Below are 18,654 nucleotides of genomic sequence, written 5' to 3' on the forward strand. Positions count from 1 at the left end.
CAACTTCCCACTGTAACTTAATTTGAAGATTGATGGAATCCCTGTATAAACAGCATACATGGACATTTTTAGCCAATTGTGCCTTTCTCCAAGGGTTCTGCCAATCTTCGCTCAAGGTTACAGCAGGAGATCAGGAGGACATCCGTAGAAATTCTAGGTAAATGTAAATACTGCAAAAGTTAATCTTGACAATACTGTTCAATTTATCCTTCGATACATAGATGAATTGAACAGTGTCTAGTGCATGAAGACATGAAACATTTCTAATGACAATTATTGTTAGTAGGTCTTAGGCTGCTTTACACACAGGGTGGAATTTAATGAAGCTCACAAGAGCAGGAAGCATGGTGGGTGTGGTTGCCGAATTTCACAGATGCACAGTGATTGGAGTCCTGACAGTGCGAAAATGAAATTAAGCATGCAGTGGGAAGGAAGTGAGGCAGCAATGCCGCTCGTAAGCGGTGAGGAGGTAGTTAAGCTCAGAGTCAAGGCCGTTCTAGTCATATTTACATACCTCTGAATCATATTTTATGCAGCCTTGGAAATTTAATGGGAGGTGCACGGGGATCCTGTGCCACAGAAACCCACCCATTAAAAGCTGGTGGTTTGCATGCAGCATGTCTGATTTCCAGTGGAAAAGTTGATCTGCCTTCCACTGAGGTGCAGTTTAGGACCAAGAAGAAAGAAAAAGTTTGATCAATTGAGAAGCTGAGGGTCCAGAGCCTTAAAGGGGAAGCTCAGCTCTGATGAGCTGAGGGACCAGAGCCTTAAAGGGGAAGCTTAGCTCTAAGGAGCTGAGGGGCCAGGGCCTTAAAGGGGACGTTTAGCTCTGAGGAGCTGAGGGTCCAGAGCCTTAAAGGGGAAGTTCAGCTTTGAGGAGCTGAGAGTGCACAGCGGGATCCTAGGCAACCAACCAGTAAAAGGTGTGAGTCATAAAGATTGAAATCATCCATCCAGTGCTACTGCATCCACAAGTGCTGGAGGAAATGTGCACAGAAAGGCAACACCATGGTGCAAAGCCAACATTGACAGCACTGTATCTGTACAGGCTGCAGCTGGGCACAGGCATTGCAAGGTCAGGCGGAATGTCAGCAGGAAAGAGGCAGAATGGTAGCAATGTGTCCCAGAGTCTTCAGAACCCGAAAGAACTACCTGCAGATGTCCAACAGGCGGTGCTAGAGAAGACTGCGCCTCTCCAGGCAGACAGTCACTGAGCTGTGCGCCATGATGCAGGACGACCTGCATCCAATGGGATTGGATGGCCACCCTGTGCCAGTGGTGTTCAAACTTACCACTGTGCTCAGCTTCTATGCTTCTGGATCCTTCTAAGGATCCACTGGTGACATGTTTGGAATAGCCCAGGCAGCAGCATACTGTTGCACAGGGAGGTGACCAATGATCTGTTTAAGAGAGTCGATGAGTTCACCTGAAACCACACAGATGCCGAGAACCAGGCTGAGAGATCAGTGGGATTTGAAGAGGTAGCTAGTTTTCCACATGTGCAGGGTGTCATCAATTGTACATGTGTGACAATCAAAGCACAGTTGGACCTGTCCACTTCATGCTTCAATAGAAAGCAATTCTATTCCATCAGTGCTCAATTCTGCAGGACTGTGCCTGATTTCCAGATGACAGCCATAATGCAAATGTGCTTCAGAACATTTAGGTGCCACATTCATTCCAGCCAAATTTGCAACTACAGGGATCCTCAGTGACAGGGGTTACCCTCTCCAGACTTATTTTCACATATGTAAGATTAGAAGCAAGAGAAAGAATATATTATTCAAACGATGGTCATTAAAATGTGGGAAAAACATGTATGTTTTATATTGGTGCTTCATTATTCTGGACCAATGTTTTGCAACAAGTCAGTTTAGAGCAAAATTATATTGGGGATAAAATTAAACTTTGGTGGGGGTGCAGATGTCAATGCCAAGGGAAGCTGAATTTAACCACCAGCCCCTACTCCTTGCATTGCCTCACAGTACAGTGTGGTTTGAATTTATGATTACACAGCACTGTATCCGAATACTGTAATTTGTGCTCAGCAATTTTATTTGTATTATATAAAGCTTAATGATTGATGACTAAATTGTACAGTTGAATTAGTTATGAGTCTTAATTAGCTGGCTGAGAAATGAACCTGAAATGACCTTGTTATGCTGAAGGGTTTGTCTCTCACAGAAATATCCTTGGATTACTGATGTATGAAATGATGGATAAAAATCAAGCGGCAGGCTGATTATTTTACAGCTTAGATTGAACAGTTTTGTTAGTGAAGCATCTAAGTTACCATAGTTAACAAAAGGATCCTCTTTCACACATTAGCATTAATCTTTTGTCGACTGGAAAATAATTAGAAGCAGAGTGGCCGCTGCATGCTGATATGTTAATAATGAGACATCATCAGCATTCAAAGATGTGTCAGATCAGAATCCAATTTTAATACTTTACTGATACACTACTCAAAATTAGAGTCAACCATTTTCTATTGCTGCTTATCTGAGACAATGGACAATGCTCTAAAGATGAACTGTAACTGTTACTGGTTTGAAAATGCGAGATGCAGTACACAAAAAATGGTTTGCCCAATTTTCACACTGACATTGAATTTAGTACCTTACTCTTTAAATCTTTATACTTTCCAGGTTTAGCAGCTGAGCATGATTCAGATTGTAAGTGCTATTATTAGAGTAGGTTTTATTGCTTTCTGTATTTCCAGAATGTGAGGGAATCTTGGTCGTTCAAGTACATGTTGTGCAGCAATCTTTCATCAGAATGTTGCAGCAGCATGTACAAACACTGAGGTCTTTGAACACCATCAGAAGCCTCCCCATGTGCTGAATGTGATGGAAAGAAAACTGACTAGTGAGAAAAATGAATATTGATTGAGCAAATCAGCAATCCCTAGATTCAGCTCCAAAACTCAATTTCATATTTTATATGGAAGTTACCACATTTGGTGCTGCAAGATATATTGTGCTAGTACAATGTTGGCTGAAAGTAAAAATGGCAATCCATCATGTTTCACCTGGATAATGTATTGTCTTGGCTATTTCTAGTAATGCCCAATGGTTTTATCTTTCTGTCCCGTGAAATACTTACGGGATCTTTGCTATTATACAGCAAAAATAAGTTGGGGACGGTTTTTTTAAGTTTAATGAGCAACTGCTGAGCTAGTTATTTGGTGCCACATATGTTTAAGCTTCATGCATGTCTACACGGCACACATGAAGTACAATTTGCTGTGCTGGTTTGGCAGTTTTCTAATTATAAGATTACTCAGAACATTGTCAGTTTATAGCTGATCTGTATCATAACAAGTTACTTGTTGCCAAAAATCAAGTGTCTTATTAAAAATAAAACTTCCATCCTCCAATTGTCAGTTTTAAGAAGCTATTTTTTTCTTTAAGAGTTTCAGAAGGGACTAAAAACAGCAACTTGCATTTATATAGCACCTTTATTACAGTAAACTTCACAGCGGAGAAATGGATGACGGAAGGGTCCGGGATATACAGTTGGAGGAAATTGTACCTCACCAAATAACTTGCTTTAATTTTTGAGGAACTGTCTTACTTTTTGCACAACTAATGCAAATGTTGCAATCACAGCTGAAAAATATCAGGAATTACCTACATTTTTGGTTGCAAGTTATACTGCAGTGTTAGGCCCATTTTGAAGCTGCATGATAATGTTATAAGTGTTGCACTAATGTATGTCTCCCTCATGTAGGGATGGGGCTCCTTACTGTGAGGCTGATTACCACTCTCAGTTTGGTATCAAATGTGAACGTTGCACAAAATTCATTACTGGCAGAGTATTGGAGGTAAGAATTCATATGGTGCATTTTTAAAAAGAATTTACAGCTCTTCTATTTTTTCCACCCCCCACTTTTTCTCCTCTCCACTTTTGAATAAGCAAGCCTGGATTTTACTCATTTCTTACACCAATCTTTGGTGGTCAGGTGCTCAGAAAAGAGATGGGAAAGCTTTGAGCTGCATCCCTACCCTGATAATCATGTTTTCCATTTTCCACTGGAAGTTATGTTAATGGTAGCAGATGCCACTCAAATACTGTGGCAAAAGGGATATAAAATTTAGTTAGTTGTAATACAAATGGTGAGCGCCCTTTGAGTAAAGTAAAATCTCGGGAAATCAATTTTAACTCTCTGGTTTCTTCATTTAGAAGCGTGGCCTCTAGTTATACCCGGCCGCTGTTACTTCAAATACACTATTTACTTGCATGTTCTTTTTGCCTTTAATTATAACTAACTGGACCAGATCTCTTCTAAGCCTATGGCTACATTTTACGTGCCCCCGCTGGGTATGTTTTGGACAGGGGTCACATAACATGGGGCATGGTGCCCACCCGACCACCTTCACCCACCCGCGAGCTCACCCCTTTAATATGGGTGGGGGGGGGGGTGGGCAGGCACCAAAAGTGGCAGACCACCTACCATATTTAAATAAGTAACCGAGGGTCAATTAGGCTTGTTAAGGAAATGAAATTAGTTTACTTATTTGAAATCAAAAGCTCATGCAGAAGATTGTATTTTGTGACTGTATTTTAATTCTGACATTTTCAGGGGAGTAATTGGATTTGTTGCAGTGTGTTGCTGCTGTTCTGTGATACTGCATTTACTCCTCAAATAGAGACTAAACACCCACATGGATTGGATGGACTGAATGGCCTGTTTCCATGTTGTGACTTATATGCAATTCTAAACGTGTCTGCCTTTTTAACTAAGTTCTTAAATGGCAGCTGCCAAGAGACTTATTTTTCATGATAATGGATTTCTAAACTCAGATTGGTCATAGAAATCTGTGACCAAGGGTATCTCCAGCTGTTTTCATATTTGTTTTAGCTGGACTCTAGATTAATTTTTATTAGGACTTCCCAACCTTTGGCCTTATGAATGTGGCAAGTTTGCTTTGTGGTTGCCACTGACTATATGATACTTGCATGTTTGGTGCTGGCTGCATGAACACCCCACTAAATCCAATGTAAAATTAGTTTGGGTTTAACTGTGTTAATTTTTGTTAATGTGGTAATAGTTCAGTAAAATTCTGCAGTAAAGCAATTGTTCAATGCTCAAACATTACAGGAGACTCCTGGTCACAAAGAATTTGCTGATCTACCAAAATATAAGGTTTAATGGTTATTGATGAAAATTGCAAACTTAAGAGATAAGCAAAAGCTATTTGAATTCTAGTCTATGTCTAAATAAACTCAGTAAAACATTTTAGGGTAAATACCTATCTGAAAAATTTAGTATCATCTTACCCTAGATAAATAATTGAATAATTGCATATATCTGAATACTTTGCTGTCAGAAGCTTTACTGATTTTTAACAAGGTTAACTTTTTGTTGTGAGCAACTGGTTGCTATGTGCATAAATAGGGTTTTAGACTTGTGGCTATACTGCTATATCAAATCACAAACTGTTCTCATCATCTACACTACACCCTCATAATAATAATGTTTTGGCAAGCAGTCTACAACCACAGATTACAAACTGTACATTACATACCTAAATTGTTACAAAGAAATCTGCAACTGAAATAATCAGCCAGGACCTAGATATGCCGAGTCCTGCCCTTGTACCAAAGAATCAGTGATGCCCTTGAGGAGGCTAAAGTTTAGCCCACCCCAAACATGGCCTTCATAATAAGAGAGGCAGTAACATCCTGGCCAGAATCTTCTGGTCGGTGTGCGGGGCCCGCCCCCACACGACGCGTAAAATGATGCACAGTGACGTTGGGCGTATGTCCCAACGTCACTGCGCGTCATTCCAATCTTCAATTTAGCAGGCACGCACCGGAGTTGGCTGCTCACCCGCCAAACTGTCAAAAGCCTATTAAGGCTATTTATTACCTAATCAAACTGATTGTCTGGGCTGCCCATCCAACCTTAAGGTTTGCAGGCAGGCGAAGAGCCCAGGCAGCCTTTACATTTTTCATGGAACCTCATCCATGGGCGGGATGAGGTTTCATGAAGGGTTTATAACTTTAATAAAAAATTTTCTTAAAAGTCATAGACATGTCCCAACTCATGTCACATGAGGGGACGTATCTGAATAATTTTTTTAATTCTGTATTTCAATTTCACATTAATTTCCCTGAGGCAGCTCCTTGCCTCAGGAAGATTTCTGCGCTCTTTCACACGCATGCGAAAGAGCACAGGCCCCCGCTCTCCTTCCTCCCTCAGCCCACAGAGGTAGCGCTGAGCGCTTCCGGTTGTGCATCATGCTGAGCGGGCCTTAGTTGGCCCACCCACATAAAATGGCGGCGCACAGCTGATCGCGGGCGCTCCTGCCCAGTCCGCCCAGTGGGGAGAAAATTCTCCCCCTGTATACTTTTCACTATGGACGTCAAATCCCTCTACGCTTCTATCCCCCACCAGGACAGCCTGAGGAGTGTCTACTTCTTCCTTGACTGGAGACTCAGCCAGTCGCCATCTATCACATTCCTCTTCCCCCTGGTTGAACTTGCTCTCACATTCTGTGTTGACTCCACTTACTTGCTCCAAATAAAATGTGTTGCTTTGAGAATCCACATGGATCCAGATCTGCTTGCCCTTTCATGGGACATGTGGATCACTTTTTGTTCCAGACTTACTCAGGTCCACTCCCTCACCTCTTTTTCTGCTGCATTGCTGCCAGTATCAGTGCTGTTTTCTACTCTCACCCCTAACTGGAAAATGTATTCATGCTTCCAATTTCCACCCTTCCTTTAGCTTTGCATGGTTCATGTTTGACTCTTCCCGTCCCTTGCTTAATTTTTCTAATGTATCTCCATTTCAGGGGATAGACTGTCAACCAATAAAGACTATAAACCCATCAACTCCTACAGCTACCTTGACTACATTTCCTCCTACCCAACCTCATGTACGGACTCTGTTTCATTCTCCCAGTCCCTCTGTTGCTATTGCATCTACATCTAATGATGCATCTGAATAGTGCTCCTGATCTGTTTTCCCCTTTCCTCAACAGTATATTCCCTTGACAGGACCCTGAACCTTGGCTGACCCATTTCCTTCACTTCTGCACTCATTCCCCTTCCTTCCCCTCCTACTCAAAGCCACGAAAAGGTTCTCTTTGTCCTCATCTTCCACACCACCAGCCTCCACATTCAGTGGGTCATCCTCTGCCAATTTTGCCATCTCCATGGTGCCACCGACCTTCCCCTTCCCTCTCCTTTCAACATACTGAGGGGACTGTTCTCTCCGTCGCACCATGGTCCACTCTTCAGTCAACCCCAACACCTGTTACCCATCCCATAGTACCTTACCATATAAGCAAAGGAGATGCAACACCTGCCCTATTACCTCCTTCCTTCACACTGCCCTGGGCTCCAAACACTGCTCCCCAGCGAAGCAGCAATTTACTTGTACTTCTTTCAATTTAATATAGTGTATTTGCTGCTCACAATATCGCCTCCCCAACCTGTTGAAGTTCGAACATAGATTGGGTGATCATTTTGTAGAACATCTCGTTTCAGTCTACAAGAATGACCCTGGGGTTCCAGTCACCTGTCATTTTATTTCTCTGCCAAACTCCCACTCCGACCTCTCTATTCTTGGCCTCCTGCACTATTCCAATGAAATCCAATGGAAGCTCGAGGAACATCTTTGAAATAGGCACTTTACAGGCTTCTGAACTCAACACTGAATTCAACAATTTTAGATCGTGGTTGAGTATGCTACAAAGAAGATTAAAATGTATATGTCCCGTCAGGCTGGCAATTCCAGAGGATGGGGTGTAGGGGTGGAATTCTCTAACTCAAGTTATGGTGACCAGAAGGCTAACAGAATTGTTTACCAAAATTACGCCTGAGAACGCCTGAGAAATTCCTGCTGATGGTATTTTCGGTATTTTCTGAACATTAATGTTTGACAATTGAATCAATCTGAAGAACTTCAATATTTTGAATTGATGCTGTTCTACCTAATTTTCTTTTTTCAGGCAGGAGAAAAACATTACCATCCAGACTGTGCACGTTGTGTCAGGTGCGAGGAGATGTTTGCAGAAGGGGAAGAAATGTATCTGCAAGGTACAAAAACTAACTAATATTCTTGAGAGATCATCAGCTTGTTATTTACTGTACATAGGTTGTAATCAGGCTGCCCAAGGCAACCTCAAACTTATGCTTCCTGTCATAATGAGAAATTGTGGAGCTGCAGATGAATGGGATCAACTCCATACTATGGTCAGAGTTCTGACTGCAAAAAGTCAAATGGGTAACTGAACAAACCCCATTTTTGTTAATATGATTGAAAACTATTCAATGAAAGATAGGCACAGACAGGTATTATTCAAAGGGGCATTATAAATGAAAGGAGTAGTTCTGGACTGTTGGGTTTAAATAAGAATTTAAATTTTATGTGCAACATTGTGATATAACTGGACAGGTGGGTCTGGGGAATGGAAGGCATTTGAAAGGATAGCAAATCGTGGTCCGTCGTTTTATTATGGAGATGTGAGAAGCATTTACTTTTTTATTATGGCCTCCAGCTGTTTAAGGACCTTCGAGAGGCTTCAAGGAGAGTTGGATAGGCTGTGAATAGGCTAGAACATGGAATATAATGTGAATAGGTGTGAGTTACTCTCATTGGTAGAAAAAACAGAAAAGCAGAGTATTTCTTAAATGGTGAGAGGTTGGAAAGTGTGGATGTCAAAGGGACCTGGGTGTCCTTTTTCATGAGTCACTAAAAGTTAGTATGCAGGTGCAGCAAGCAATTAGGAAGGCGAATGGTATGTTGGTCTTCGTCGCAAGGGGGTTTGAGTATAGGAGTAAAGATGTCTTGCTGCAGTTGTAAAGAGCCTTGGTGGGACCTCATCTGGAGCATTGTGTACAGTTTTGGTCCCTTTATCTAAGGAGGGATATACTTGCCATAGAGGTAGTGCAACAGAGGTTCACCAGATTAATCCCAGGGATGGCGGGATCATTTTATGAGGAGAGGTTAGGCAGATTGGGTCTGCATTCCCTTGAGTTTTGAAGAATGAGGGATGACATCATTGAAGCTTACAAAATTCTTACAGGGCGTGACAGGGAAGATGTAGATAAGATGTTTCCCCTGGCTGGTGAATCTAAAACCAGGGGACATAATCTCAGGATAAGGGGTAGGCCATTTAAGACTGAGATGAGGAGGAATTTCTTCACTCAGAGGGTGGTGAATCTTTGAAATTCTCTGCCCCAGAGCCTGTGGAAGCTCAATCATTGAGCATGTTCAAGACAGAAATTGATAGATTCCTGGAGACTAATGACATCAAGGGATCTGGAGATAACACGGGAAAGTGGTGTTGAGGTAGATATCAGCCATGATCCAATTGAATGGTGGAGCAGGCTCAATAGGCTAAATGGCCTACACCTGTTCCTATGTTCCTGTGATCCTAAGGACCACTGGTTAGATCACAGTAGGTTCATGCCTGTGTATTCAGGGCAAACCAAATAAAAGAGGCACTAAGCCCCTTATTAACAAATTCACAGAGCTTGTTCTCATGGCAATGAGGAATGGTTCTGTAACCTCCAAATCAATATGGTATGGATGTGTTTCTGACTATGAGATTAGACCCTAAATTTGATCTCTTTGCCCCCATTTTCCATCTGGAAAACCAGTGTATTGCAGTCCAGTTATTTCCCCATATAGTTTTTAATCCATTTGCTTGTGGAACTTATTAGGGTTTTCTTACTTTGGATTTATCACTGTCTACAGCCATTTACCACACTTGATATTGCTAAAGTTAGCACGTTCAGTTATTGCTTTTTTTAGTTTTGGTATGTGTCTTGCCTGTTGCTAATGGCCAGGATAATATTCATATAGTTGTCCCAAGACACCAACAAAAACTTGTACTTACATTACACTCATTGAGTATGCCTATATTATAAAAGTGACTATATTCAAAAGTACTTCATTAGCTATGAAGTGCTTTTGGGAATCTTGAGGACATGAGAGGCACTATAAAAATGCAAGTTCTAAAGAAGTATTTGAATGCTTAGCAAGGAGGTAAAAGGAAATCAATGAGAAAAAGGAAGAAAATTGGAGGAAAATATTATAAACAGGGTGAAAGCCTGGAAGCTTGATTCTGCAAAGGTGAAGGCATCTGCAAGGCGTTCATGCAGTGTTGCTTTGAGTTGCTACCTTGAGGGTATACAGCATCTGAGGCTTGCACACCAGCTAATCCACTGGCACTTGGAACAGGATTCTGCTTACCAATGACTAGCAGGACAACATTGAGATGGAGTTCTTCCAAGATGCTGCCCTGCATACTTTGCAATCAACTTGATAATGACACCTTCAGGCAGTCCTCCAAGATGTTGTTGGGCTTGTTCCAAGTCCCCCAAGATTTTGGGCTTGTTTACACTGGAGTTTAGAAGAGCGAGGGGTGACTCAATTGAAGTATATAAGGTCCTGAACGGTATTGACAAGGTGGACGTGGAACGGATGTTTCATCTGGCGAGTGAATCCAGAATTAAGGGGCACTATTTTAAAATTAGGGGTCGCACTTTTAGGACAGAGATGAGGAGAAATTTATCTTAGAGGGTTGTGCAACTTTGGAACTCTCTGTCTCAGAAGACGATAGAAGCGGGATCATTGAATATTTTTAAGGCAGAGGTAGATAGATTCTTGTTAGGCAAGGGAATCAAAGGTTATCGGAGGTAAATGGGAATGTGGAATTTGAAACACAAACAGATCAGCCATAATTTTAATGAGTGGCGGAGCAGGGTCGAGGGGCCAAATGGCCTGCTTCTGCTCCTATTTTATATGTTCATATGTTCGTGTGTGCAGTACTTCATTCTGTGCCTCCACATTGAGCGGCCTGGTGCACTCATACAGCAGAGGCATAAGAACATAAGGAATAGGAACAGGAGTAGACCACTCGGCCCCTCAAGCCTGCTGTGCCATTCAATAAGATCATGGCTGATCTTCTTGTGTTTCAATTTCCACATTCCCATCTAACCCCGATAGCCTTTGATTCCCTTGCCTAACAAGAATCTATCTACCTCCACCTTAAAAATATTCAATGACCCCGCCTCCACCACCTTCTGAGGCAGAGAGTTCCAGTCGCACAACCCTCTGAGAGAAAAAAATTCTCCTCATCTCTGTCCTAAAAAGGTGACCCCTAATTTTATAACAGTGCCCTATAGTTATGGACTCACCCACAAGAGGAAACGTCCTTTTGACGTATACCTTGTCAAGTCCGTTCAGGATCTTGTATACTTCAATCAAATCACCCCTCACTCTTCTAAACTCCTGTGGAAACAAGCCCAGTTTGTCCAACGTTTCCTCATAAGACTCCTTCCAGGTATCAATCTAGTAAACCTCCTTTGAACCGCCTCCAATGCATTTATATCCTTCCTTAAAAAAGGAGACCAAAACTGCATACAGCATTCGAGGCGAGGTCTCACCAATGCCCTGTATAACTGAAGCATAACATCCTTACTTTTATGTTCAATCCCTCTCAGAATAAAGGATAGCATTCCATTAGCCTTCTTAATTAAAAGCAAAATACTGCAGATGCTGGAAATCTGAAACAAAAACAGAAAATGCTGGAAAAACTCAGCAGGTCTAACAACATCTGTGGAGAGAAAAAATACAAAGTTACCATTTCGAATCCTTATGGCTCTTCTTCAGAGCTAAGGAGAAGTAAAAATGTAATGAGATTTATATTGTTTAACGGGGGTGGAGCAGGTGAAGCTGGATAGAAGGCCAGTGATAGGTGGAGGCAAAGGAAAGATTGCCAGAGATGTCATGGACAAAAGGACAAAGGGCTGTTGATGATAGTGATACTGGCTAAAGGAGGTGCTGATGGTGGCGTTAAGGTCAGAGAGCAGAATGTGATAATGGCAGGACAAAGGTAAGCGTTCTGGAAAGAACAACATGAACAAGGGACAGATGGCCCTTGTGGGGGTGGGGTGGGGTGGGGGGTGGGGGAAAAGATTGAAAATATGATAAAAGGTGGGGATAAAACAATGAATAAAAATGAATTTAAATAAAAATAAGTGGATAAAAAATGAAAATGAAAAAATAAAAATTAAGAAATGAGAATGAATATTGAAAAAAGGGATATAAAGGGGCTGAAGATGGAAGGGAGAGTTCGTGGTCTGAAGTTGTTGAACTCAATGTTAAGTCCGGAAGGCGGTAAAGCACAAGGAGATTAAGTGCTTTACAGCCTTCCAGACTTAACCTTGAGTTCAACAACTTCAGACCAGGAAGTCTCACCTCCATCCTCAGCCCCTTTTTCCCCCTTTTTTCAATATTCTTTGTCATTTCTTAATTTTTATTTTTATCCACTTATTTTTATTTTTAGTTAAATTCATTTTTATTCATTGTTTTATCCCCACCTTTTATCCTATTTTCAATCTTTTTTCCCATCACCGTCTCCTCCCTACACACCACCCCCACAAGGGCCATCTGTCCCTTGTTCATGTTGTTCTTTCCAGAACGCTTACCTTTGTCCTGCCATTATCACATTCTGCTCTCTGACCTTAATACCACCATCAATGCCTCTTTTAGCCAGTATCACTATCATTAACACCCCTTTGTCCTTCTGTCCATGTCATCTCTGGCAATCTCTCTATTGCCTCCACCTATCACTGGCCTTCTATACAGCTTCACTTGCTCCACCCCCCTTAAACAGTGTAAAGTTATATTTTTGCTTCTCTTTAGCTCGGAGAAAAGTCATAAGGACGTGAAACGTTAACTCTTTTTTTCCTCTCCACAGATGCTGTTAGACCTGATGAGTTTTTCCAGCATTTTCTGTTTTTGTTTCAGCCTTCTTAATTACTTGCTGTACCTGCATACTAACTTTTTGTAACTCATGTGGTACAACACCTACATCCCTTTGCACCTTAGAATTATCCAGCCATTCCTGCTTACTCCAGGCAGTCGCTTACTGCAGGCAGTCGCTTACTCCATACTGTCGCTTACTCCAGGCAGTCGCTTACTGCAGACTGTCGCTTACTCCAGGCAGTCGCCTACTCCAGGCAGTTGCCTACTCCAGGCAGTCGCTTATCCCAGGCAGTCGCTTACTCCAGGCAGTCGCCTACTCCAGGCAGTCGCTTACTCCAAGCAGTCGCTTATCCCAGGCAGTCGCTTACTCCAGGTAGTCGCTTACTCCAGACTGTCGCTTACTCCAGCTAGTCGCCTATTCCAGGCAGTCGCCTACTCCAGGCTGCCGCTTACTGCAGGCTGTCGCCTACTCCAGGCTGTCGCTTACTCCAGCTAGTCACCTATTCCAGGCAGTCGCTTACTCCAGGCAGTCAATTACTCCAGGCTGTCGCTTACTCCAGGCAGTCACGTACTCAAGGCAGTCGCTTAATCCAGGCAGTCGCTTACTCCAGGCAGTCGCCTACTCCAGACAGTCGCCTACTCCAGGCGCCACTTAGTCCAGGCTGTCGCCTACTCTAGGCAGTCGCTTACTCCAGGCAGTCGCTTACTGCAGGCTGTCGCTTACTCCAGCCAGTCGCTTACTCCAGGCAGTTGCTTACTCCAGGCAGTCGCTTACTGCAGGCTGTCGCTTACTCCAGCCAGTCGCTTACTCCAGGCAGTTGCTTACTCCAGGCAGTCGCTTACTGCAGGCTGTCGCTTACTGCAGGCTGTCGCTTACTGCAGGCTGTCGCTTACTGCAGGCTGTCGCTTACTCCAGGCAGTCGCCTACTCCAGGCAGTCGCCTATTCCAGGCAGTCGCTTACTCCTGGCAGTCGCTTACTCCAGGCAGTCGCTTACTCCAGACTATCGCTTACTCCAGACTGTCGCCTACTCCTGGCAGTCGCTTACTCCAGGCAGTCGCTTACTCCAGACTATCGCTTACTCCAGCTAGTCACCTATTCCAGGCTGTCGCTTAATCCAGGCAGTCGCTTACTCCAGGCAGTCGCTTACTCCAGGCAGTCGCTTACTCCAGGCAGTCGCCTACTCCAGGCAGTCGCTTACTCCAGGCAGTCATTTACTCCAGGCATTCATTTACTCCAGGCAGTCGCTTACTCCAGGCAGTCGCTTACTCCAGGCTGTTGCTTACTCCAGGCAGTCACTTACTCCATGCAGTCGCTTACTCCAGGCAGTCGCCTACTCCAGGCAGTCGCCTACTCCAGGCAGTCGCTTACTCCAGGCTGCCGCTTACTCCAGGCAGTCGCTTACTCCAGGCTGCCGCTTACTTCAGGCTGTCGCTTACTCCAGGCAGTCGCTTACTCCAGGTTGTCGCTTACTCCAGGCAGTCGCTTACTCCATGCAGTCGCTTACTCCAGGCAGTCGCTTACTCCATGCAGTCGCTTACTCCAGGTAGTCGCCTACTCCAGGCAGTCGCTTATTCCAGGCTGTAGCTTACTCCATACTGTCGCTTACTCCAGGTAGTCGCCTATTCCAGGCAGTCGCTTACTCCATACTGTCGCTTATTCCAGGCTGTCGCTTATTCCAGGCAGTCCCTTAGGTTCCACGTCGGGTTAGTGATCCATTGTTCCTTGTTGGTTCCTCTCCTTCATCCACTAGTGTCTCCTGCACTCTCCTCAATCCCTCTTTTGAAGATTTCTTACTGTTCCTCGATGTTGCCTGATCTCAGTGGTACTTTGAATCAGTTGGCGAGTGACAGCCGGAAACTGTCCAACATTTCCTTTTCCTTCAGTTTCTCGATTGCAGGTGGCCTTTGTGACTTTGTAGTTGTTGCCTTCAGGTGGATCTTGCCTAACACAGGGTGATGGTCAGATCTTGCATCAGCACCTCGACAAGCCTGGATATCTTGTACTGATGTCCTCCACCTGTTGCTGATGCATATATAATCAGTCTCATTCAGGATGTTATCGTCTGGAGACCTCCATGATTTTTTGTAGATATCATTGTGTTTGAAGAAAGTATTCCCAATACTGAGCCCATTGCTGCTGCAGAGGGCCAGCAGACGCTCACCATTTCCATTGAGCATACTCATTGACCCATGAGGCCTGATTGTACTGTTCAGTCCTCACCAGTTGCCATCGAGCTTAGCATTTAGGTCACCTATCAGTCGCTTGACATCATAGCTGGTTATCTTGTCCGACGTTTCCTGCAATTGGTGATAGAATTCATCTTCCTCCTCCTCTGTGTCTGTCTCTGCCAAAGCCAATCCCAAGCCTGGTTGAAAAAGGAGGTGTGTTGGGTATGGGGCTAGCACCCTCAGCCTGTAAAAACCCATCACCGCTCGAGAAACCGCTAGAAGTAGCCATACCAGCAAACACTGGCAAAGAAAGGTTGGCAAAATGGAGGACATACATATGATGGGGCTGGATGAAAGCTGAAAGGAATTCTGATCCTTCACAAGCCCAATCTTCAATGGCAAAACCTTCACCAGAACCAGCACTTGAAACACCCAAAAACTCTTCCAGTGTCCGAGGTACTGTGAGAGATGAGAACCTATCTACTTGACATCTTAGGCATCAGCAAGGCGGACAGGCCAAGGACGAATCAGTGGTGCAAGTGCGATGACCCTGTACTCCGGGTAAAAGGAACACCACATCCATGGTATTATATGAACAAGTAGCATTTAAGTTCTGTTGTATCAGAATTTATTTTACTTGTTTCTACTTCTCACTAAATGCCAACCGGCACAGTCAAGATTCCAAAAGAAATAACCTCATGCATTTGCTTGTACACTGTAATCCTCCCATTTGGAATAGGCCATCCCCTTTTGTACTATCTTGAACCCATCTATATAGCAGGCAAAATTCCTATTTTCGCATTCTTCCTAGTCCTCGTGCATAATTTTAATTTGTTGTAATAGCACTATTGACACTTTTCTCAGATGCCTCAATCCACTAATTACCTTTGGGCTGTTTGTGCACAGTGACGGGAACTGTGTAGAAAGTGAAAAAAATGTACATTTGGCTATAAATAACAAAAGTTTGTACTTTATTTAAATTAAGTAGAAAATTACTAATAATTTTCCAATGTTTACCATTACATTTTATTACTTGTTTCTCATTTGCTGCAGGTATTTTAATCTGGCACCCAGTCTGTAAACAGGCTGCCAGGGCTGAAGAAAAACAAAAGGTAAGGAGAAAGAAGCATAAGCATATCTGTAACTAAATGATGTGAGTTAAAATCCTAAGGGCGGAACTTTACGCCGGTGGGATTTTACGGTCCCGCCGAAGTCAATGGACTTTTGAACGGCTCACCACATTTTACCGCCGCATCTCCACTGCAATGGGGCTGGAAAACTCTGCCCTAAGTTTTAATATTTACCATACTCTGTCATGATTGATCAAATTCCAATAACTCATTACTCTTTGTTAGTTCTAGTAGAACTTTTTTATTGCTGATTTTATGTTTCACAACATTGCAGGTTTGATTTGTCAGCTTCTAATATGAGCTATTAACAAAGATTTATTGTGTTAGTTAGGTACTGAGTTTTAAAATTTCAGCAATTGATATTTATATAATGCCATTAATGTAATCATTTTAAGATTTCCATTACTGCGATGAGCAGCTTTTTTTAATATGGTTTAGAGTAGAGGGGAAAGCAAATTAATATTATATATACAAGTACCACATGTACCTAACAAACAGCTGTGCACATATGACATTTAATAAACACTGAAGAAAAGATGTTTCACATAAATAATCGTACGTATGTGACATTTAAGTGAATGCATGGAATAATTGAATATAAGACAACAATTAACTGGTAGATCCTGTATTAGATGCAAATAACTAAATTGGGGGTGAACCAGTTGCTTTCCTACAGACTGCCCTTGGAGGCAGAAACCAATTGAATTAAATAAACTCTGAGATGTGGAAGCATGAAGCCATACCGTACCAAGAAAAGGTAAATTGGGAAAGACTGTTTCCTTTATTCATCAGTGATGAGGGGTCAACAATTTAAAATAATCACCATGAGAGAAAGGAGACGGATGAGGAGAAATTTCTTTACATGGAAGGTTGTTCAGAGCACAAAGTATTTTGCCACAGGTTGACACAGACTATAAAGCAGACTATAGAGAAAAATTGGATACATTTTGGAGCAGAGAAAGATAGAAGATAGTGGAATTCGTTTTTAATTGCACTAGCAAATAGCTAGCAAAGGTACAATGAACCAAATAATATTTTTCTGTGTTGTAAATGTTCATAGTTCTCAAATTGAAATAAATCTTACACTTCAAAGCAGAATTATGTGCAGAAAATAAAGAGGAAAAACAGTGTTGTTATGATATAAAAACAGAAAATGCTGGAAAATCTCAGCAGGTTTGGCAGCATCTCCACAGATGCTGCCAGACCTACTGAATTTTTCCAGCATTTTCTGTTTTTATTTCAGCTTTCTAGCATCCGCAGCATTTTGCTTTTATCTTAGTGTTGTTATGATTTGCTTGCTTCACCAATAAGACATTCAGTGTGATTCTGGAGTAAGAGAATAATGGATGAAGGCTTGAGATTTACATGGATCTTGAGACCTCAATGCATTATCACTGTCAGAATGTGAACATGAATACTGGTGAAGTCAGGAAACAACTACTTCATGTGAAAAGCCTAAGCATCATGTTTTGAGTGTACATTTTCCATTTATTTAGAGGATTGGGCATAGCTTCTAATTTTGATATTGAAGATGTGTATAAAATATTGTTGCTTTGCCTCTAGATCACCCATACTTCTTCTGAGAGCATCACATCTGCTCCAGCCTCAAGTACTTCAGGGTCCCCAAGCCGTATTATATATGTAAGTTTATTCAGCAGTACCTTTTAGACAACAGATACTCATCTCCAGTAATGCCATAACATAGTTAGATATTTTCAAATATCCCTGCTACAAAATTCTTACAAAAATTAACACAAATGAATATTTTGAAAGTTTGTGCATATGAGAAATGGTAAGGTAAATAAGCCAAGTATTTACAGGACAGGAATATTTATCTCCCAATAAAAAGATCTGAGATCAAATCAAAGTGGTTTTATTAGTTAAAACTGTGGTTTGTCACGTGGGAAATTCCATCAGTCTTAGCTTGGATTGTTGCCAGAGGTTTAAAAGTTGAGCGATATGCAGCCCTGTATGTAAGGCTGAAACACACTTTCTATTGGACTAATCCTAAGAGCAACACAGATGGTGCCTTTGGATAAAAACAAAAAGCTAAAAGCAAAAAGCAAAGTGCCTTTGGAGATGCTTGCAAGCTCAACTATTCTCTACCTGGCTACCTAACTTGGACTGGGTGGGGTTGAGGTGGGTGGGGGGTGGTTGGTTTGGGGGTGGTGGTGTGTGAAGAGGCACGTGAGAAGGGATGAAGAAAGTAAAACATTAAAACAGCAAATGCATGCTACTTTTTGAAAACTTAATTTCTTAAGCAGGTAATATTATGCTAATATGAAGCTAACAGGAATATTTGTTTAATAATTACAACCCACCTTATTAATGGAAGATTGATTTCTGATAAATGTATTAGCTTTGTATACCTATATACAATTATACATATTATACCTATATACAATTATATACATTACGTAGCTTCAGAGCTTATATGTTTTTCAAGTCATTTAAGACTTTAATCAGAAAATTAAGTCACCATCCATAAGCAGTATTCTAATTTGACCATTTTATCTTAACTGCTATCTACATGTTACTGAACAAATACTCGGTGGCCCACAATGTGTTTGTTGTGCCTTTTTGATCAAAGTTTGCAGCTGCAAAATTTGACTGCAGAGCAC

The 18,654-nt window shown here is 42.1% G+C and overlaps 1 protein-coding gene across 1 annotated transcript in view; it reads left to right on the plus strand.

Annotated features, from left to right (window-relative positions):
- The window catches only part of ablim2 (actin binding LIM protein family, member 2), a 397,169-nt gene that overhangs the window by 175,204 nt on the left and 203,311 nt on the right, over positions 1–18,654 (plus strand). The window contains exons 6-9 of the mRNA XM_078542183.1: positions 3,733–3,826; positions 7,965–8,052; positions 15,957–16,015; positions 17,597–17,674. Coding sequence (XP_078398309.1) covers positions 3,733–3,826; positions 7,965–8,052; positions 15,957–16,015; positions 17,597–17,674 — 319 coding nt within the window. The remainder of the gene's footprint in view (positions 1–3,732; positions 3,827–7,964; positions 8,053–15,956; positions 16,016–17,596; positions 17,675–18,654) is intronic.

This window comes from Cetorhinus maximus, chromosome 1 (assembly GCF_964194155.1).
Source record: "Cetorhinus maximus chromosome 1, sCetMax3.hap1.1, whole genome shotgun sequence".
In the NCBI taxonomy this organism is placed as follows: domain Eukaryota; kingdom Metazoa; phylum Chordata; class Chondrichthyes; order Lamniformes; family Cetorhinidae; genus Cetorhinus; species Cetorhinus maximus.